The sequence below is a fragment of the Ictalurus furcatus genome, chromosome 27 (assembly GCF_023375685.1).
Source record: "Ictalurus furcatus strain D&B chromosome 27, Billie_1.0, whole genome shotgun sequence".
Classification (NCBI taxonomy): Eukaryota; Metazoa; Chordata; class Actinopteri; order Siluriformes; family Ictaluridae; genus Ictalurus; species Ictalurus furcatus.
In genome coordinates this window covers 3,535,018-3,557,906 of record NC_071281.1, presented here as the reverse complement: position 1 = coordinate 3,557,906, position 22,889 = coordinate 3,535,018, and the positions used below count along the sequence as shown (strand labels likewise).

Below are 22,889 nucleotides of genomic sequence, written 5' to 3'. Positions count from 1 at the left end.
CATTCTAAAAATCTTTGAAAACACATCAACAAACATTTACACATGTTTATATTTGCTTTATAGTGTGTACTGTAGTAATGTTACACAGTGAAATACTTTAGTAGTATAATTGCTTTGTTTATAGGTAAAGCGTGTACCTGGATTCACCTGTCTGAACTTATCACTATGTCCTTAGTAAATATAAAATGACACAATATAAATGTTACACTATGTAAATAAGTGCACGCTGCTTTTCAGCTCTGCAGAGTTTCAAGTTTGAACTAATTTGGCTGATTGTTTAATTATCAAGCCTTCCTGCGTGATTTAGATTGTGTGTTAGCAGGGTTAGCAACGTTAAAGAGTGCAGGGATACAGGGTAAGTGTTTCTGAAGTGTTTTGAATCCTGCTCCTCTAGTCTCTCTTATTTACATAACTTGTTTGTTATGATTTACATGATACAGCCTGCAGCCGGCTGTACCAGTTCAACTCGTAGATCCTGTTGAGATCGTAGATAATTAAACATTGCAAAGAATAAAAGAGGACGTGTAGGCTGCAACTCTTCAGACCACAAAACATTCGGATTGTAGATTAAGATACAGATTCAAGGAATTTAACACATTTGACAGTCGTATTGTAACACAAGGAGGTGATATGAAAATTGCAATTCTGAAATTTTGCGCAAATTTGTATTTACCACCACTACACTGTAAGATCCATCATGATATGTATTTATTATTTTTTTTATTATAAACCCATTATTTTGATAATGTGTATGCACGCATATTGTACCACATAGAAAAAAAAACTCATTTATGGTCTTGATTTGTTTCTCAAAACAATGCGATTAAAAAAATGACAGCATTTGTACTTGAAAGCAGAGCCCCACAATTCCACTTGAATGGCTTTGATCAATGATCATAAATGTCATGGCTGTGTTTATCAAGACTTTTTTTTTTTTTAAACCCACAAGTGGTGATCAGTTGTTCTCGGGAGAATAACAATAACAAATTATTTAAGCAGCTGTTAATAACATTGAATTCCGTTTAACTTTGGGACACTATTATGATGAAATTTTACAATGATTAACATTATATAATAAACAGCAATTACTGTTCCTCAGGATTTCAACATCTATAGTACAAATGTGAAGTTAATCAGTCATTCAAAACGTAGCTGAGAAATCATTCATAAACTTCTGCAAGGAAAATTGTGCAGCCACGCTTTGCTACAGTAATGTTAGAATTTAATATTATATTAAATATTTGTTCCTAACAAAATGTATTGTGATCTCAATTCAAAGCCAACAAAATCCCGTCACAGGATGATGCCTTGTCCCGAAGGTCACTCTCTTACCTCTGATGCACTCTGATACAGGTTCACCATCTCTCAGAACATAAAACCCTAACTTCTCTCTTGTGAAGATCAACTTCTGAATCAACATGAAACATGCTAGGTGATTCTTTTCTCCCTTTTTGATGAAGTCTACTTTTGGTAGGGATCACATGCTGTGGAATAACATTGGCATTTTCACTTCACAATGATGTGACGGAGGCCAGAGATCAACCATTTCCAGTTAGAGCTGGCGATTTACAGTAAGCAGCCATTCATATTCAGTGCTGGCCCAGAATATCCACTGCTGACTTTTCCCTTATAAGTCTGGAACTGTTTTGGTTTTGACTCTAGTCAGATGTATAGACAGTGAAGTGGAAAGTGGTTGGGTGTAAATAGGTAATGACAATAGACAGGAATAGGGCTGAGGTGAAAGTTCAGGCTGAAGAAACCGTTCAGAAGGACTTGGCCCAGATGTACCGTAGCCTACGTCCAGACGCGAGGAGTGTGAACAGTCCGTGTGAGGGGTGAGAGAGATCCTGCATGATGCCACAGATGATTGGGGTGATTGCAATGGGGCAGTAAGGCAAGTAAATCCCCTGGTCACTGGGGGAGTTCCGTTCCCTACTGCTGCCTCCATGTTAAATACTTCAAACTGGGTGTAGAATTAATATAATGTGTCTGGAATGGAGCTATCATTGATACAGGCAGAAGATTGTTTCTCCTGTAATCGGTGATGGTCTGAGCTTCCTCTACACCAGGAATGTGACCAGGAGTCAGCTGATAAGGTGTTAAGATTCACACAAACCTGACCAAAGGGAACAAAAGTGGTCAGTGGTTTCCAGTGGATTTCTAAGGAATGAAAATAAGAACATGAATAAGCAGGAGTGAAAAGAAGTGATGCATAAACAAGGGAGAAGTGTTTAATTGTTAGAGGAATTATGCTAATGCTGCTTGATGATCAGTACAATAAATGCTACGATAGTTGTGGGTAATAGTTATTTTAATAAACCCAAATTTTGTTTTATCTGTCAGAACATGTAAAGCTAATAAAAAGATACTTTCATCCACTTTTACAGTTACTCCTTGGTGTGTGACTACTAAAAGAACCAGTGACTACTGGTTCTTTTCTGATATAGAGTCATAACTACTGTAATGTTGATGATTACCTTCTCAAAATATCAAACATTCTCAAAAATTAGTATGGTCTGTGTAATAAGTTTAACCAAGTACCATGTTGAACTGGTATTTGAGAAAACTAGCGTAAGGTGACCAGTTGAAATTTCAAGTGGAAGGGCGTTTTTTGTTGTTGTTGTTTTTTATATATTTATATAACTCTTGTAGGTGGGGAATTACAATAGATTTGTTTGTATTTGTTCTGTAATAATAGCTTTGAACTCTTGCGGTAGTGAAATAAGTGTTTTAAAACTAAAATGAATATACAAAAAGACAGCAGCAAATATATTAAACAAATAAAATAATAAAACAATATTTTTGGCAATAGACGTCAAGTGACGTGTTCAGCGCATGCGCACTTAAAAGTTCCGCCTGGGTTTCTTAGAAGCGGACGTTAGCCTTTTGTGAATATTTGTGTTGTGTAAATTTATATTTTATTAGAAACCGTCCCCGTGTTGTACGCAATGAATGTGAGGTATGTATCAGATAAAGTCAGTACCAGTGTGAGATATTTTATGATAATGAGCTGTGTTCAGTTTAAGGCCTGATTAAGCTAAGCTAACTCGCCGCGGCAGGAGAAACTGTATAACGGAGCTAGCTAATTTCCTGACCTAGCTATACTAGCTAAAATATATTCTACAGCTGTTCTATTACTGCAATTAACTAACTATATCCTTCCCCACCTTTACACTCAGATTATTAACTTATCTTCTGATTTAAACATCTTTTGTTCTATAAGAGTTTAACGGAAACTGGATAAGGCACAATAAGTAGCAGTAAGTAGCTAGGCCGCATTTAACTCGCCATTATCTGTTATCACTGTTCAGGAATGGGCCCAAAACCTGCAGTGAGATCATCTGCCCGTGTAGAACATTATGAATAATGAATTGTAGGATAATGAAAACTTCTCCAAAATGATGTGAGACTGAAACTCCTACAGAAAACATTTACCTTAAGTTATTGTTTCTAAAGGTGGTTCTACATTTACAGCATTAAGCAGACACCCTTATCCAGAGTGACTTACATTCCACACTGTTCTGTGGGAGTGGTCATCTCTATGGTGTTATGTTTACACTGTAGCTGTCATGAGGTTTTTGTATTAATCTGTCTTGTTGAACTGACAAATTCCTAGTATGCTCAAGCATACATGTCCAATAGTGCTGATTCGGGATCTTAGAACCACAATGTCCTGTGGTATAATCATGATACCCTTAAGTTAAAGACATTGTCTGTGCTGGGATTTCGGCTGTATTTACATGTAAAATAATCACTGAGAGAGAAAGTTAGAAGTGAATGAATGCTCTCTGCCCCTCACTGAACAGAGAGCCACAGAGAGAGGCGTGTCTCCGGGGGGGGGGGCAGGACCTCGCGCTCACGGGGCAGTGCTGGCCACTCTCTTCTACGGAAAGTAGCTAAAGTTTGCCCAAAAAATTAACTAAAGGGGTCTGAAAAGTGAACCGGAGCTGTCTGTCAAGATAAGTAAGCGAATAATGGTAGGAGGAGGGAGGGGATCTAGTGGGGGATCATATTTTGAGTGAAAGGATTGTATTTGTGTTCCATCAAAAAATAAACACTAAAGTTATTTAGCGATTTTGTATTTATTGACTTTTTACGAGTCGTCAGTAATTCCAGATTTAATTCCTGTACTAACCTACGTAAGTTTGTAACAAAAAGCCCCGCCTCTGGTCTTCACTGGCTGCCCGCGAACAGACGGAGCTGAAACTCTTTACGGTAGTGGGCGTTTCCTTTTTGAAACACGCTGACAGCGGTAGACCAATCACAACAGACTGGGACGTCTAACCAATCAGAGCAGAGTATGCTCTCTTAAAGGGGGAGTTTACAATGAATCCTTTAGAACGGATCATTTAACGAGTCGTTTTTGACACTGGGGGAATAAGGTAATGCTGCAGTGTAAATTATGAACACATTAAAGTGTTTTTTGACCTCCGATGTGTGTAAATCTATTGTACGAGTCCTTTAAAACAAAATTAGGCACATTTTAAAACCATAATAGGTGCACTTTAAAGATTAAGGTAAATAATTTAGGTTAAATGACGTGTCACTTACTTTTCTTAATTCTGCAAAAGCAGTGAGACGTGTTGTTTTAGCGAAAAATAGTATTAACTGCCGCACGTACATTACTTAGAGTACTACTGTATTGACGATACTACCCTTTAAAAAAAAAATAGAGTAGCATTGGCGGTATCGTGATCCCTCCGTAGTACCGGTATACTGCGCAACTCTAATTTAGGGGCATCAAGGAGGGGAAGAACACGTCCTTATTATTCACTTACTACATTTCTGATGGTTCCTTCTGGTTTCCCAACTGAAGAATTAAACTCATTTATACAGTAATTAAACTCCGTTATACAGTAATCATACTGGAATTTATTCTGCTGTTCCACCTCTCTGTTTTTTTGTTTAATTACAGCTGGATTTTCTGCTTCACCTTCCTGCTTCTGATACACACAGGTGAGCGTTTTACACCGCAGTAAGCAGATGTGTGTACTGTAGGGCTGCAACTAACAATTATTTTCATAATCGATTAAATCGGGTGATTATGTTTTCGATTAATCGGATAAAGAAATTTCAGTACCATTTTTTCGTTTATTTAATATAAAATCCACAAACTGAGTGTTACAAATATAAACTTCAGACTAAAACTTTACACAACTGTTTGTCCTAATTAGTTTATATTATATAATAGTATTTATGCATTATTTTTTATGGATGCACAAAAAAACACTGATAAACTACAGTCCTAAATTAATAATAAAAACTCACTTCCACTGCACCTTGTGGTTTCTGTTCCTCACTGCCTTCAGGCACTTTAATTTGATCGTAGCGTTTTAATCAGACATTACAGATCTTACTTGCGCTACACTGTTTGTCCCCATGACTACACTGCGAGTGAGGAGCAACGCGGCCGCGTTACTAACACATCACTTACATTATAATCAGTGACAGAATTTACACTGCAAGCACAAATACAGCATATAAACTTAATTCAATTTCCATTTAATCTAAACCTTTGAGCAACCCTTTTTTTTTTTTTTTTTTTTTTTTTAAACTTACTCCGGCACTTATCATCCAGGGATTTCAATGACCTTTAAATTTTACTTTTCTCTATTCCATGCAAATTAGGTATGATGTCACTTACCACAAGTCCAGAACTTAACAAAAAAAAAAAAAAAAAAACCCAGGACAGGCCACACCCACAAGCACAACAGAATTATTACACGCCCAACAACAGGCAAACTACAAGTAACACAAGCGAATAGTGTGAATGTGGTGTTATTGGAAAAGCGAATTAAGCTGTTGTTGATGTATCCTGATGAACACATTTGTCTTAATATTATTGCGATCTTCTGTGTTTTGTTCCTTTCAGTGTCGGTGCAGAGTGTCCGTGTTGAAGGTTTTATAGGAGAAACCAAGTCCTTACCTTGTAAATTTGGAGAGAAGCTGCAGACTATGCATTGGCGATACAACAACAGCAGGACGGTCTGTGACATCAGAGGGGGTGAAGCAGATTTCGATGATCAGCATCCAGTCTATAAAGACAGAGTTAATATTTCTCAATCAGGAATTGAAAAGGGGGATTTCTCCATCACACTGAGCAACTTGAACAAATCTGATGCAGGAACATACACCTGCATTGCCCCAAACATCAAGACCCTGACACTAGAACTAACTCTTAAAGGTGTGTATGGCTGATTTTCTAAAATAAAGTTTAATAAATTAAGCTTTTTCTTAAGCAGGAAGTTTCCGTCACATGGTGTTTTGTTTATCACGAACAATCATAATATTCACAATGACCTGACATACATATGTAAATGTTTATAATTCCTTTTATTTAAAATGATGTGTACATGTTCAGTGTCCTTGAGAATTATCGGCATCTTTAAAAATCAACACAAATTAATATAAATTAATATTTAAAAAGAATAAAACGTGCCATAGGGTTTTTGAGAGATTTTTAATTGTACCTTAAATGTTGTTTTTCCAAGCAAATTGTTTTTTTTAAATACATTTTTGTAAAAGCCATGTTTCAGAAAGATCAGCACCCTCAAAATTAATATATATCGACTCCTGTTCTGGAGAGAATAACAGCACTGTGTCACTTCCTGTCTAACAATGTTGATGCTTGTAGAGGATCCTGGTCCACTCCATTTTACACTCCTTTATATTCTCTGGTCTGTGCACGTGGAAGCTACTTGTGAATTTAGACCACAAGTTTTCTGTAGGTTTCCAATCCAGAGGCTGAGAAGGTCTCCACAAAGCATTACTGTTGTGTTTCTTTAATCATCTCGCTCAAAACTCTGAGTCTGAACGTCCTGGCAGAGGCAACATTTTGGCTGAAATGTTCTGGTTAGGGCTGCACAGTTATGGCCAAAATGATAATCCTATTATTTTGATCAATATTGAGATCTCGATTATTTATTGATTTTAGTGACATATTTTTATTGTACTTTCACATTTAAATAAACAGACCGCTGCTTTCACCTCCATATTGTGCTACATTCCTGCTAATGCACAAATCTTTGCATCAAATTAGACTGATCCTTAAAGTGCATCATCTCGTAGAAGCAAAATATAAATAAAATTGTACCCAAAATATAGGATGAGTAAAAATAAAAATACCATCAACCAAATGAACATATGCATCAAATATAACAATATGCAACCAAATAAACAATTCAGGCCTATCCAGAAAAGGCAATAACAGGGTTTACCGGAGGAGAGACGCAAGACAATTTCTTTAATAATTACAAAAATTTAGGAGCACAGTTGAAGTTTTTAAAAAATATATATATATTTATTTATTTATTTATTTATTTTTAGAGATGGTAACATTAATGTGCCACAATATAACGAACAATTAGCATGAGAAAACTTGAGCTGGACAATTATGACAGAATTTAGGAACATAGTGTGAGCCAAGACACATTAATTTACCTTCTGATAAACTAAATGTAATATTTTCAGTTAATTTTACAGACTGTATGCAAAAAACAACCGTTAACCTGTTTACCTTGTAAACAAATAGAATAAACCTCAATGTTCAGTGTTTGAAGTCTGCTCCTCTTAAATATATTTAAAGCTACACTATTAGACATTTTCCACTGTCATGGTTCTGGGCTGGAGTCAGTTCTCGAACCACTCTGTGTATATTGTGTGTGTGTGTGTGTGTGTGTGTATCTGAATAATCTCATATAGGATGTGATTGGGTGAGTTCATTTACCCGTCAGATGCAAAGCGCTTTACTTTAATGTTCATTAGAGATGCTCCGATCAGGGTTTTTACGGCTGAAACCGATCCAGATACCAATCTTTTTTATTTAAGCTTTAATCAGGAGGTCCGTCATGAACAGTTAAATGTAAACTCTCTGCTCATGGTCACTGTTAATTGAGTTAAAATAATAGCAATGAGAAATACTGTTGGTTAATTGATAAATAAGCAAGCATAAAATATTTATTTTTAAATATCTTAAACAATAGTCCTAATTAAAAGTAGATCAACACAAAAATTACCCATATTAGGAAAAAAGCTAATCGCCTTCTAAGGAGATAACGAACTAAGCTTAATGTCAAATTGATATTAAATGCAACCCATAGTAATTAAACATTATTTAATTTCTCATTTTATGAAGTTACTATAATATCTTTTTTATATTAAATGATTTATTTATAACTAAGCAGATTTTCTGTCTTTACATTTTATTAGTTTTTTGTTTGTTTGTTTATCAGTTTGTTCCTTTTAGATCGGTTCCCCAGTATGTCTGCTGATAATATTGTTTTTTGGGGACTAAATCAAAACATGGAAACTGGAGTTGACATTTCTGATATCTGGCAACCTTACGTTTAAATGACGTGAATACGCTGTGTATTTCAGTTAGTGGAGAGCGTGAAGGAGAGAAGCAGCGTCCTCCTTCTGAACAGTTGCTAATCTTTATTATTAAATAATTCCTCACCAATCATAAGGAAGTTTGAATTAAACCCACCTTGTAGCGTTAGCATTATTATTAATTTACTGCACCCGATGCCGCTGTGTCTACACGAGCAGGTGAAAGTTCAGGTCATTTTGCGTGATCAATAAAAGATGGCGGTTTGTGAGATCGGAGAGTTGAGAGAAGCAGATGATGTACAGAGTTACCCTCCATCATAATGGCTTCGTTGCAGTATTTACACGCTTGTTCTGTTGACTGAGGAAATGAAAAGCAGTGGGAAAGTAACTGTTGCGCGGTGTAGATGCATTTTGGACTTCCTGTAGTTTTTATTCCGATTGTATTATACAACTCCGGACAGGTCACTCGCACCGGTGCGAATAAATATTTATTCACAGGCGCACAAAGTACTTTTCAGTCGCAAGCGTGAGTGAAATGGTCGCACTGTAGAGCCCTGAGTTTATCTGCAAAGTTTTTTCCTGTTCAGCGTGATGACGTTTAATGTCCCCGACAACCTCTGTAGTGCCATTTAGCATCGTGCTAGTGTCATGATTTCCCCTCGCGCAAGCGCTGGAGCTCGCAGCGAAACTGGAAGGTCGAGCGTAAAAATGCTAAACCCATTTCCGGGTTTTGGCACTACGAAATGACGTCATCCCTGTGCCACTCTATGATGATTGGCTGCAAATTTAGGAAGCGCTTGATTTGATCTGCAGTGTAGTTTTCTATTAGCGAAGGATGAACTTGAAACGGCAATATCGCAGTCGATCATGTTCATTTAATCGTGGGCGGTCAAAATCATAATCATGATTGATATACGATTAATTGTGCAGCCCTAGTTCTGGTACAGAACAGAATTCTTTTGTCATCCTTCTTCACCAGCAGCAATGTAGCCCCATAGCAGTAGTTTTCCACCTGTTTCAGACGTCACCATGTTTATGGCCCTAATTGTGCTTAATGGTATTTTTTCCCATGCTATTGGAAGACAAAGGGCTTTTTCAAGTACAATTAATCTGTCATGATTTAAAAGGTTATTCTAATGAGAATGATTTATCTACACATGTACTGTGTAAAGTTAATGGCTTCTGTTTGTGTGCAACAGAGAGAGAAGAGGAAAAAACCACACCAGGGGGAAAGGGGAGAAAAAGCACATCAGAAAGTACTTTCACACCAGGAAACGGTGATTCCCCGAGACGTGCAGACGGTCTGTTAACGTTCCTGCTGGGATATGTTCTGCTCTACAGCTTAACCTTCTGAAGAAAGCTCCGTGTGTGCATTATCTTCACATACAGGCATCATAGGAATGTCTTTTACAGATTTCTGCTCGGTTTATAATGTGTGTATTTGTTTTGCAGAGTTTTGCGGTGTAGTACCCAGTGTGTCCAAAAAGCAGAATGTCTCAGACAAAATTCCTTCATCAGCTGTGCAGAAGGTCATTGTGTTGTGTGTTACAGCTTTAGAAGCACTTTACTCAGCACATTACTCTATTACTCGCTCACTCTCCTCCTCCTTCTTCTATCCATTTGCATGGGTCACAATTTTTGACATAGGGCCACAAAAATTTAGCAGAGTCTTAGATCTTATACAGGAACAGTGTGCTTCATTGACATGTTGCACTAATGTGTGTGTGTGTGTGTGTATATATATATATATATATATTTTTTTTTAAAAAGTAGCATAAATAATGCTCAGGTTAGCTAGTTATACATGTTGAATATCAGCTCACTTTAACCATTGCAAACAAAAATACAGCCAGGTCCATAAGTATTTGGACAGATGGGTTTTGTTTTGTTTTTTTATTTTAAAGCTGTCTATTACAGCATAGTGGAGTTGAAATTAGATAATGAATATGAGCAAGATTTTCAGTTTTAATTTGAGGGTATTTGCATCCCAATCAGGTGAACAGTGTAGCATCTTTTCTATGTGCCTCACTATGTAAAGGGACCAAAAGTAATGGGACAAACCAACAATCACAAGTTAAATTGTCATTGTTAATACTTGGTTGCAAATCCTTTGTTGTCAATGACTGCTTGAAGTCTGGAACATGTAGACATCACCAGAAACTGCGTTTCTTCCCTGGTGATGATCTCACAGACCTTTACTTCAGCTGTCTTCACTTCCTGTTTGTTCTTGAGGGGTTTTGTCCTCAGTAAGGGAAATGCATCTGTTGGTTTGAGATCATGTGACTGACTTGGCCATTATAGAACATTACACTTTTTGGCTTTAAGAAAAAATCTCACGCTGATGTTGAAGTATGCTTCAGGTCGTTGTCCATCTGCACTGTGAAACTTTTTGAAGCATTCAGATTCAGAAGACTGAATGTGAGCAGATAATGTAGCCCTGTACACTTCACAATTCATCCTGCTGTTTTTATCACATCAGTAAATACAAGAGAACCAGTTCCACTAGCTGCCATACACGCCCACGCCATAAGATCAGGTGGTAAATTTCATGTCACAGTTCCTTCCCTTCTCCATACTCGTCTCCTCATCATTCTGCTACAAGTTCCTCTCATCCGTGTATAGGATGATGTTTCTGAACTGTACAGGCTTTTTCTCCTGGTCTTCCCGTTTGTGAGGCTTATCAGTGATGTACATCTTGTGGCAACCCCTCTGTATTTACTCTGGTGAAGGCTTGCTTGTTGACTTTGACACAAATATGCCTAACTCCTGGAGGATGTTCTTCTTCTGGCTGGTTTTTGTGAAGTGTTTTTTCTTCACCAGGGAAAATATATTGTCATCCACCACAGTTGTTTTACATGGTCTTCTAAGCCTTTTGGTGTTCTGAAGCTCACCAGTGCACACTTCCTTTTTTATGAATAAAACACACCTAGCCATTAAATAGCTGAGCAGCTAATTGTCCAATTACTTTTGGTCACCACATTAAAAAGTGCTGTTTTACCTGATTCAGATGTAAATACCCTCAGATTAAAACAGAAAGCCTGGACTTTGATCTCATTCATGATTTGATTTCAACTCCACTATACTGTAGTAAACAGCTGGAATAAAATTAAAATAATAAATCACTCAATGTTCAAATATTTATAGCTTTTAAAAACAGGAAAGGAACTGCTAGCTCCGAGACAAGACAAGAAGATAATCCGACCAAAATTTAGAGCAACAAACTGGGACAGGAAGCAACTATTGAAGCATCCTTATGTACAATGTTGTATTAATTATAATTCTCAGCAGTTGTTTATATGGATGAGTTTTCATGATGAAGTATGAGACATTTTATTATTGTGGTATTGTACATTTCATTTAAAAAGTATTAAATTTGCTTTTTAGCCATTACTCTACACACACACTAATCCATAAAGACACAGGAAAACATGATTTTCAATATTTCTGCTAGTTTAATCAAAACTGTAATTTCTCATGTAGAGAAGTATACACACCCTTTATGCAGCAATGACAGCTTCTAGTGTTCTTGGGAAAAAGTCAGTTTCTCTCAAGGACTCCAGTCAAGTTCTAAAGACATCTCAAGATAATCAAAGCAACCAGGATGCACCTGAACTCAGTTTGGAGCATTTAGACACATCATAGGTCTGTCATTATGGATTATTGTGTGTAGATTAACGTCCAAAAAAACTCAATTTAATCCGTTATAATTTAGAGAAGTGTGTAAAAGCGGAAGTGTTTACCCTCTGTGTGTATCTTACTGCCTCGCTCCAGTGATTTTGTTTTTTACTTCATGCTATTTATTTCATTTTGTATTTCTATAAAATATAGATGTGTTCAGAAGGACATTTTGATGGCGGTCAGAAAACAGGAGCCACATAGCATGCACAAATTTACCTAGAAATGCAGATTTACATCGGAAACATTATGTTCTAATAAAACTGTAGTACTGTTTATTTTTATTTGCTGTATTTTATGAATGGATATAAGAGGAGTATCTGCTGAACAGTAAAGTGTCCCTGTGAATGTACCGTAAATGTTCCTTAAGTCACGCAATAAACATTTCACTTTAGCCTTTTTTTAAATTATTATTATGTTTTTTAAGTGAACTAAACCAGTGTTACGTTGCATTGATAGTTTACGAAGTTGCTTTGATAATAAAGGATCAGGGAGTGAAATTAATTGTTGAATTATCATGCCTATTATTGAAAATGTGCACCTGATGGAACTCATTACTATGATCATGTTATAAAGAACACGTCATTTAGGCGCTGATAAATAAAAACATACAATTGAAAGAGGATGTAATTACTTTTTCCCCATGACTGTATGTCCACATCAGACCGTTTTGCTTCCTCTCTATATAACCACCAGACATTCCTGATCTTCACACATCCTGTATCACTACGATGTCAGTCATGTTAATCCCAGTAAATAAACACTTCCTGATTCACCATCTCATGCGTCATAAACCTCGCCAATATTGCGTTTAGTTTATTTTATTTCAGGCAGGATGAAGCTGCATGCACACTGGAATTTATTGAGGTAAGTCACGTCTTTAACTTTTTCTCATTCTTTATTTTCTTGACTTTGTTTATGCAAATTTTTGTCCTTAACTCAAAAGTTACGGTAAACATTTGGACTCCTGCTTCTCATGTCTATCAAATTCACCCCACTCAAAAATGGCTTATTTTGCCATGAAGAATGTTTTAAGGTTTTTATTAGGATTAGATTATTATGTGGGAAAATAGTAGAAAGGAACCTGTGATGATTTATAATCAGGCAGGTAGTTAATATTGCTGGTGTCGGGGATTTCCCCATCCTGGCGCTCACTTCCATAAGTCTTAGTCTTACCCGTTGGGTACATGCTGTTTTTTGATAATTGGACGCTGTGGGTGTTTATTTAGGAATCGTGGACATTAACCCACAAACAGGATCAAAGGTTACTGCTGGAAATCTAGACAAGAAAACTCGTGAAATGAACCCACATTATGCATTCTGCTTCGAAAGCTGGAGAACTTTTTTTAAAAAACACGTATTCCAGTGTAATGGGAATAAGAAGGTAGGCACACCCCTCTGACCAATATTTTACGCTCATGTAAAGTCTTGGACTTTGAATGTATTGGCAGTTTAAACAGTAGACACAAAGTTCTGACCATTTCATTTGTGTTGGTTTGTTTCAAGTTTATAACTGAAGTTCAGTCACACTCTAGTGATGAGTCCCTTTAATTCCCTGTACGACCGAAAATTTATTTCTGCTGCTCTTGGGTCTTGGTAGCAGAAGGAAGTCCTTTTCTTTTTTGTCTTTTTGTCCTATTTGCAAAACTTAAGCAGATTTTCATTTATTGTGAAATCTCCACCCTCATTGATTTTATTGTTAAGTGTAAAGTTTTACTATTCACAAGTACATTAAATTGACACAATGAGAGACTAACGCAGTATGTGATTACTGAATTTACAGCAAAGGGAGGTTTATACAAATGTATTACATCACACTACTGAAAAATCTCGTCTGTCGGGGTAGGTTCCTTTCCCTTTCGGGTCCTGAACAAAGCGAGATGGAGGAGTATGTTTGGGTGTGTGTAGCTGAGTGCACCTGACTCTTGTTTGCATAGTGGTGCTTTTGTTTTGCATGATTTCAGTCTACAGAGAGGGCCGAGCCTGCAGCCAGTTTCACCAGTTCAACTCGCAGATCTCGTAGAGGTTGTAGATAATGAAACATTATTACGCTATGATGAGACGATGTTCCCATAATAAACAGATAAAAATAAAAAAAGTTGTCCTTGTGTCACTATACTCACATAGATTTGTTTGTATTTTTTTTCCTCTTAATAATAACTTTGAACTCAAAAAATTAATAGTAAAAATAAATATTTTTTAAAGCAAATAAATAAATAAAAATTTCTGGCAATCAGGGATTGTCAGGTGCCATGACTAAAGTTCCTCCTATTTTGGAGAATTTGTTACCTAGGGACCTTACATTTTTGTGAATATCAGTGTTCTGTTCATTTATATTTTATTTACTGATTTTTGAACATTCCTTCTAGTTTCCCGAATTCACAAATTAAACTCATTTATAACTCCATTATACAGCGATCATACTGTGAATTTATTCTGCTGTTCCACCGCTTTGTTTTTTTTTTCTCCATTACAGCTGGATTTTCTTCACCTTCCTGCTTCTGATACACACAGGTGAGCGTTTCACACCGCAGTAAGCAGATGTGTGTACTGTATGGAAACGTGAAATTTGTTATTATATTAATTACTGAAATGTGAGCATCAGTGGGTCTAGACATGAAGATTCAACAGTTTTATGATTGAATGTGGAGAACGTTAAGCAGGAAATGACTGCTCATTTTCTGTTTATGTGCTCAACATTAACTCTGTGATTTCAAGAACATAAAACAATGAGACTTTTCTCAGTTCAATGCAAATTAGTTACGATGCAATAAGCGACAAATTCAGACGATTGGCTTGAATGAAACTTACACCAGTCCTATAGCGTGACGTCTCGAATAGTGTGAATGTGGTGTTATTGCAAAAGTGCATGAAGCTTTTTATATATAGTGTTGATGTACCTGATGCACACATTTGTATTTATATTATTGAGATTTGCTGTGTTTTAGATTTTTTTCCCCCTTTCAGTGTCGGTGCAGAGTGTCCGTGTTGAAGGTTTTATAGGAGAATCAGTTACCTTACCGTGTTCATTTGGCCAGAAGCCGCAGACTGTGTTTTGGCGAAACGACGACAGCAGGGTGGTGTGTGACATCATTCGCGGTGAAGCAGATTTCAGTGAGCAGGATCCAGTCTATAAAGACAGGGTTGAAATTTCTCAATCAGAAATTGAAAAGGGGAATTTCTCCATCATGCTGAGCAACGTGAAGGAATCTGATTCAGGACAGTACACCTGCATCGTCCCAAACAGCAAGACCCTGACACTAGAACTAACTGTTAAAGGTGTGTACGGCTGTTTATCTAAAATCAAACATGAAGCTTTTTCTTAAGCAGGAAGTTTCTGCCACATGTCGTTTTTTTTTTTTTTTTGTTTAGCATGATTCAGTCACCCCTACTCTAAATGATCTGATGAAATCCTGAAGATGAATCCATATAAATCACTTAAAATCACTGCTAATAGACCTATATACATAAACACATTTATAACTTATGTATTGAGTGTCCTCAACAATTCGGCACCCTTCATAAAAATTAACACTAATATATAAAAAGAATAAAATATAGCATAAGTTCAAATGTTTTTCCAAATACATTTTTTAAGAAGCCATGTTTCCAAATTGATCAGTATCTTCATAATTAATATACAGCGACTCCTGCTCTGGAGAGAATAACAGCACTGAGTCACTGCCTGTAATGTCTAACAATGTTGATGCTTGTAGAGGATCCTGGTCCACTGTAGAGGATCCTGGTCCACTTCATTTTACACTCCTTACACAAGTTTTCTGCAGGGTTCATTCACAAAGCATTACATTTTCTGTCTCTTTAATCATCAGGAAGTAGGTTTGTCTCGTCATCTCGCTGAAAACTCGTTTTCGGCAAAGTCTGAAGCTCCTGGCAGAGGCAACCAGGAGATCATTTTCTGAAATATTCTGATGAATAGCAGAATTCTTGATGCCACCAACCTTCAGTACACTCCCTGAACCACGAAACACAATACAGCCCCAGAGCAACACTGATCCACCACCATGTTTTACAGCAGCTATCGGGTGTTTTTTTCCTTCCTGAATGCTTTTTCAATTCTTCACCAATCATGCTGCTGGGCTGCAAAATCAAAAGGTTTCAAGAACGTCTTTCTTGCAACACTTCTGAACTTCTTGTTATGAAAGTGGTGTTTTAACATATCCCACCTCCCCCCAACATGACAATCACAAGAATCCACCAACCTGTGTGTTTCTAAAAACTGATCTTTATACTCTCTTTTCCCCTCCATCCTCCTCCTCACTCATGGGCTCATGGGTCAAATCCCCCCCAAAAAACATTCTTGTTAGGCCCCTAAATATTGTGCTTAATGGTATTTTTAAACTGCTCAAGTATTTTTATGCTCTTTTTTGTCTCTTATGAAAATGATCCATCTACACATGTACTGTGCCTAGCTAATGGCTTCTGTTTGTGTCCAACAGAGAAACCAACCACAACAGAGAGAAAGAACCCAACCCCACTAACAGATGAATCTCCGACACGAGCAGACGGTCCGTTAACGTTCCTGCTGGGATGTGCTCTGCTCTTCAACTTAACCTTCTGAAGGAAACCCCAAGCTCCGTGTGTGCATTATCTTCACATACAGGCATCACAGCAATGTCTTTTACAGATTTCAGTTCAGTTTTTAATTTCTTTCACTAAAATCAGTACTACTTTGGATCGATAGTTCGATAGATCGATAGATAGATCAATAGAGACCAAGTTGCATTGATGATAACGGATCAGGTTTTATAATGAATTCTGCTGGGTTTTCTGTTGAATCATCATGCTAATGACGGAAAACATACACCTGATGAAACTCATTATGATGATAACGTGTATACGTGCTACATAAAAAAAAAGCATATTAAAAGTATGGCTTCAATTTGTTTCTCAAAGCAATGCGATTAAAAAGTGATCAATTCTGCAGCATTTGTACTTCGACAGCAGAGTGCCACTATTCCTCTTTATTTGCTGTGACCAATGAGCATAAACGTACCACGTGACATCACACACGCACGTGACCCTGAAGCTTGGTGAGACGACAGAAGAAAACTTTAAAACTGACCCACATGTGAGAAACAACAAGTGTGTCCTAAACAAATATTTAATATTAGTTCATTCTCAATATAAAATTCCCCAATTATTAAAACAAATCAACGACTACACGTGTGAAATCAACCATGGCTGTGTTTCTCGAGACACGTTTGCAGACGAGGCATTCTCAACAAAAGAACCAAAACAATGACGAATTATTTAATCAGGTGTTAATTACGCTGATTTCTGTTTAACTTTGGGACACACTCATAGGATTAAATTCTGACATGGTACAAATGTTACACTAAACAGTAGTTAGTATTGCTCAGGATTTATATTACAAATGTCAAGTTAACCTCTGAACAACAACTTCATATGAAACATGAAAACATGGTAGGTGAAGTTGTTGTTTTTTTCTTCCCTTTTGATGTGGTCTACTTGTGGTAGGGATCACATGCTGTGGAAAAATCAAGCCATTTTCACTTCCAGAGGTCAGCCACTTCCAGTCAGAGCTGGCGATTCACAGTAAGCGGCCATGTTGTTGAGCCGAGTTTAACGTCGTGCAAATGAGATGCGATGTCACGACTACCAGTGGAAGTACCGGTCCATTCTGACCCCTACTTCATCATTAAACATGATCCAGTGCTGGCTCAGAACATCCACTGCTGAATTCTCTCTTTATATCTATGGAACTCTTTTGGGTTTTGAGTGTAGTCATACAGTTAGTTTGTTACTGCATGTGACTGCTTTAAGACTACGCAGGAAGCCCTTAACATTTCATTAAACTGCAGCACTGAAATGTTTACCGAAGTGTCTAAACATCAATTTTGGTGTAATTAAATATTTTTAGCGAATCAAATGATCATTTGAAGACCTCTTGAAGGGGCAGAACCTCATAACCAACTGCCAATCACGAAACAAGAATAACCCTAGGATCATCAGGATCGCTTGGAGCCTGCAGTAGTGGTGTAATTTCCAAATATAAATAAACTTTAAGAATAAAGCATGTTTTATTCCCCCCAAAAGTGTTGTTTATGAATCTTGCTAGCTAGCAGTCACTTCCTTCTTCAGCTAGCAGCTCACCTATGTTTTGGAACAAGATAACAGAAACTGCCAATGTTTGATGCTCATACTTACAAGGGCAGACTTAAAATTCTAAAAGAGGACAGTATCTTTAGTTAATTCAGTACATTTAGGCACTGAGTAATAAAAACATGAATTGAAAGAGAAGGTCATTACTTTTTCCCATGACTATGTCCACATCAGCCCGTTTTGCTTCCTTTGTGTTTAACCACCAGACATACAGGATGTGTGAAGATCTGGAATCATTACAATGTCGGTCATGTAAATTCCAGCAAATAAACACTTCCTGATTCATCTCATGCACCATAAACCTCGCCAATGCTGCGTTTAGTTTATTTTATTTCATGCTGCAACACTTTGTGACTTATTCATTAGTAACCTTCCTGTCTGACCAGTCTCCCCTGACCTCTCTCTCCATCATCACCAAGGAAATCCCGGGAGAGCAGACGTTTCTGAAATACTCAAACCAGCCTGTCTGACAGCAGCAACCACACCACAGTCAGAGTCTCTGAGAGATTTTTTTCCATTCTGATCTTCGATATGAACATTAACAAAAGCTCTTGACCTGTTTCTGTATGAGTGATGGATAACTTTTATACAGGTTTACTGTGCATTTAAAGAACAAAAAACACACCATCAAAACTGCTCTAGGTAATACATGTGTGTATACATACACACACGAATATATATACACATATATACATACACACAAACACACACACGAGAATCTAAATCCTAAGAAAAACAGTATTTGTCACAAAATGTTAATAATTCTGCTGGAATTCAACTCCTTTTTTCTATTTTCACCTTCAAAAAACCCCCAACTGACTCTCTTACCTTAAATCACCAGCTGAATGGATTTATTTCCTCTTTTATTTACAGCTGAATCTTTTCATCTAAGTTCTGCCTTTCCACTCACTTCAGTAAACAAAACTAAACTGCACTGACCAGGAAACACTCTTACTTCAAACAGACTCTCCTCATAATGTCCGTGCGTGGAAGAACGAACCAGGTTTAGATCAGTTGCTCTGTTACCTAGGAAATGTGTTGGCAAACCGCTGTGGGCGTGGTCACGCGTGTGGGCGTGGTGAACTCCGTCACACACCTGCACTCAATCATGCTTTGCGCCCCAAGTGTTTGAGATTAGAACTGACCCCCCCCCACACACACTTTTATTTTACTTATTTTTTATTGTATTTAATTTTTATTATTTTATTTAATGTAGTTGTTTTTCCAAATAAATGTTTCCTGATGGATCTTTATCATTTGTATGATGGTAAGTTGCACCATAGGTCTGAGTTCAAACGCAAAACACAGTTTGGAATAAACAGTTTGGCAATTGATTAAAGAATAAAAAAAAAACGACAGGGTGTGCTGATATCGGAAAATAATCCACACCAGGATTGTTTGCTTTAATAGGTACTCTAAAATACTAAACACCATATAATCTGTTTTGACATGTTAACTAAATTGCAAAAAAAAAAGCAAAAAAAAAAAAAGCTCCATGTGTCTGTCAATTGCTGCCTTCGATAATTTGTTTGTTAATTTTATTTTATTTTTTTTATCTTCCTGATGTCTACAGTCACGTTGACTTGATCTAACAAACATCTACCAAACTAAAGAGACTACTAAAAAGTTAACAAGGACTCAAATTAGGATATTAGATTACAGCTGTAGAGATTATTTTCCACCACTAGAGGGCAGTATTTGTTCAGCGTTACTAGTTTTAACGCCACTGTAAATCAAAACCTGATTGTATACATGACCGGACGCCCTCTAGTGGCTGACTGCAGTACATTTTTCAAACCACGTCCATGCCAAAGTTACTCAGTGGGACAGATGGCAAACTTCTATCTTAAGTTACATCTCCACAAATAATTTTTTGGAAAAAATTGTGGTGTTATTTGAAAACGTTCTCCAACAATATTTTTCCCGATATGATAAATGTGTTTTTATAAGAGCTGTGACATCACTTCATTCATTCGTATTGGTTTGCTAGTCAAATGATCACTTAGCAAGCTAATTTAGACATCAAAATGAGCAACATACAGGGCAAAAAACCTGTAATCTCAGTAAGAGTTTCAGGTGCGTGTTGGAAAACATGTATAGGACACTAAGCAGAACACTATTTCTGAAAATAATGTGTGGAATAAACTTTTTTTAAATTAACTTTTGGTTTGTCTTCCATTCATTAACATGGAAATGAAGGGGGTTCAAAATTGTACTGCAGCCAGCCACTAGAGGGCCTCAGAGATATTTTTGGTTTAACGTTAAACCCTTGCTGTGGCGTCCACCTGTAAATTGTTTGAAAGAAACGCATAAGAACGCATACATTTTGATTTATTTACAGAAAGCCTTTATTTGTCACATGTACATTACAATACAGTGAAACTCTTTTCGTCATTTATCAAAGCTTGTTAGGAAGCAGGGGTTGGAGTGCAGGGTCAGCCATCTTACAGCACCCGTGCAGGGTTAAGGGCCTTGTGTACGGGCTCAACGGTGAAGCCTGGTGCTGCTGCAGGACTTGAATCCCTGACCTTCTGATAAGCGACCCAAAACCTTAACCACGGATCCACTACTACCCATAAAAGCTAATGTACATGCTAATTTTTTTCACATTTTCGCACATTCCATAATACAATTAGCAGTTATACTGCATTCATTTGACGCTTGATGCTTGATCGTTAATCTGATTGGCCCTTAACGTTGAAAATTAATTGTTTCCTCTCTTCTTCTCTCTGTGCCCCATATTTGATTGGAAGACTGCGGCATTTAATGCATCTAGCTCATTGTTAACATTTTATACCATTCCTGATTGAGCTACATGTTGAATCACCTGCATTTATTGTTGTCACTGGACCATAATATCTGATACCGATGCATAGGGGTGGGGTGATATACAAAAAATGGCATGTCATGAAATTTCGGCAGTGTGTGACGTTAAAACGAATATTGATGTGATTTTATTTGGTAATATTAAAAATATACAGGAAATTTCAAAGAAAGTAGGTTAAAAATTGATATATTTATATATAATATCTGACATGCTGTGAGTGATGGTGATAGAAAGACAAAACTATAGTGGCGATATTTTATGAAAAATGTGCAATGAGTTTAATGATCTCGCCAGTTTACCTTCAACTCCCCATCCCCTGGTACCTTCAACCGAAACTGGTTTTCCTCCGTCCATCATGTGACTGAACTTTAGCCAAAATAAAATATTTTACCAACAAATGTGAAACTGGATACTGGTTTCACTTATTAAGTTCACTTATTACTAGAGATGCATCGATACCAGATTTTTTAAGGCCGAGTAAGAGTACCGATTCTTTTGCTGTATTACTCACCGATACCAGTATTTTTTAGATACACAGCAGTACAGTGAGACAGATGATTTGAAGACAGCTTTGCAGTCTGCTGTTCTTTGATTTGTGTTGTTCATCTTGAAGGACCTCCAAACCACAGAGATTTTTTGCTCTGCTGAACAGTGAAGTTTTGTTTATGTATATTGATGACAGAAGTCCCATTGTGTCCTGAAACACACCACTGAATATCTGTCTGTAGCTACATTTGACTCATAGCTCCTTTTTTTGCCATAAACTTATCTTAAATAATCATGTGACTTGTGCTAGATGATGAAAAGCGAGCATGATAACTTTAAACAGAATTAGTAGCTTCTCAACACTCCTCTTGTTAATGGACTAATCAGCGTAACAAAAAGAACATTCAGGCTAAAGATATTTTAAAATTGATGGTTTTACACTTTATTTCATTGTATTTCATATAATATCATTTAAAATGACATTTTATTTATGTCATTTTAATGTCACACTTGTAAACTAACCCTAGAATTGAAACTGAAACACTCTCGGTGCATTATGGAAATATCTCGGCCAGCGAAGCGACATATAACCACAAAAAGTCTTGCTAGAATAAATTGTACACTTTTCTTCTGCTTTTTAAATGTTTCCTAAAATGGCCGAAGTTCCTGTAAGAACACCGACCAGACATTTTTTCAGCATTTGAAACCTGACTCACTTCAGTCCAGTGAGTCACTTCAGTGATTTGATTTTTTCAAATCATCTCTTTAAGTGACTCGAACAATGCGAGTTTTGATTCGCATCTTGAACAGCATCTAGAAAAGCACCTTAGCTTATAAAGATTGGGCCTTAAAAAGAAAAAAGCTTTGTGTTTGCTTGTGAATCGATTCATCTTGTTTCACAAATGAATAATTTGAGAATCATCCATCACAAATCAGTAGCTGAAGAAATGGGGCTTCTTCATGGATATGATGAATCATCCATAAAAATAAAGTCTGTGTGTTTGGGTTTGAACCTGCAGCTGTGTGAGGTCACTCGTCTGCGTGGGGTCACTCCGGGTCACAGGTTCGGGGGCTGCAGAAGATCGTATGTTCTGTTGAGGTTAGTCGTCCTGACGCATCCGTTCGTCATGGTGTACAGCACCTCATCATACTGAAAGAATAACGTGATGTCACAGGATTAATAAACACAAGTTTAACATGTTAACTCGTATGGTGATGATGCAACACCACAGTGCTGGAAAAAAAAACCTAAATCCAGTGCGTTAATGTGTGAAACTGAAGTATGATAGATACTACAAGCCATGTTTTTAAACTCAGAGTTAGAAAAAATAAATAAATAAATATAGGTGTGAAACAATTATTGGCACCCCATGAATTCATATCAGAAAAATATATTTGAAGTATATTCCCACTTATATTAAAAAAAAAA

At 37.0% G+C, this 22,889-nt stretch overlaps 1 protein-coding gene and 2 long non-coding RNA genes across 5 annotated transcripts; 2 read left to right on the top strand and 1 right to left on the bottom strand.

Annotated features, from left to right (window-relative positions):
* Positions 1–878: 878 nt before the first annotated feature.
* On the bottom strand, positions 879–19,181 carry LOC128602837 (uncharacterized). Of its 2 annotated transcripts, none has more exons than XR_008384902.1 (4): positions 18,976–19,181; positions 15,025–15,133; positions 5,927–6,035; positions 879–2,160 (listed from the first exon to the last, which is right to left on the bottom strand). It is a non-coding gene; the product is annotated as an uncharacterized LOC128602837 (long non-coding RNA). The 2 variants fall into 2 exon arrangements; XR_008384903.1 differs by having other exon boundaries at positions 879–2,116.
* On the top strand, positions 2,693–5,959 carry LOC128602836 (uncharacterized). The gene is made up of 3 exons (XR_008384901.1): positions 2,693–2,959; positions 4,916–4,956; positions 5,873–5,959. It is a non-coding gene; the product is annotated as an uncharacterized LOC128602836 (long non-coding RNA).
* Positions 12,490–16,706, top strand: LOC128602830 (CD276 antigen homolog). Of its 2 annotated transcripts, XM_053616904.1 has the most exons (5): positions 12,835–12,870; positions 13,233–13,387; positions 14,480–14,517; positions 14,971–15,282; positions 16,461–16,706. In XM_053616904.1, the coding sequence occupies exons 2-5, from the start codon at positions 13,317–13,319 to the stop codon at positions 16,580–16,582; spliced, it is 543 nt and encodes a 180-aa protein (XP_053472879.1). In that variant the 5' UTR covers positions 12,835–12,870; positions 13,233–13,316; the 3' UTR covers positions 16,583–16,706. The 2 variants fall into 2 exon arrangements, with proteins under 2 accessions (XP_053472880.1, XP_053472879.1); XM_053616905.1 differs by lacking the exon at positions 13,233–13,387 and having other exon boundaries at positions 12,490–12,870.
* Positions 19,182–22,889: the final 3,708 nt, after the last annotated feature.

Coding starts and splice junctions, on each gene's coding strand:
- LOC128602830 (XM_053616904.1), top strand. CDS start 13,317: ATGCATTCTGCTTCGAAAGCTGGAGAACTTTTTTTAAAAAACACGTAT. Junction 13,388..14,479: donor AGTGTAATGGGAATAAGAAG/GTAGGCACACCC, acceptor TCTCCATTACAG/CTGGATTTTCTTCACCTTCC. Junction 14,518..14,970: donor CCTGCTTCTGATACACACAG/GTGAGCGTTTCA, acceptor TCCCCCTTTCAG/TGTCGGTGCAGAGTGTCCGT.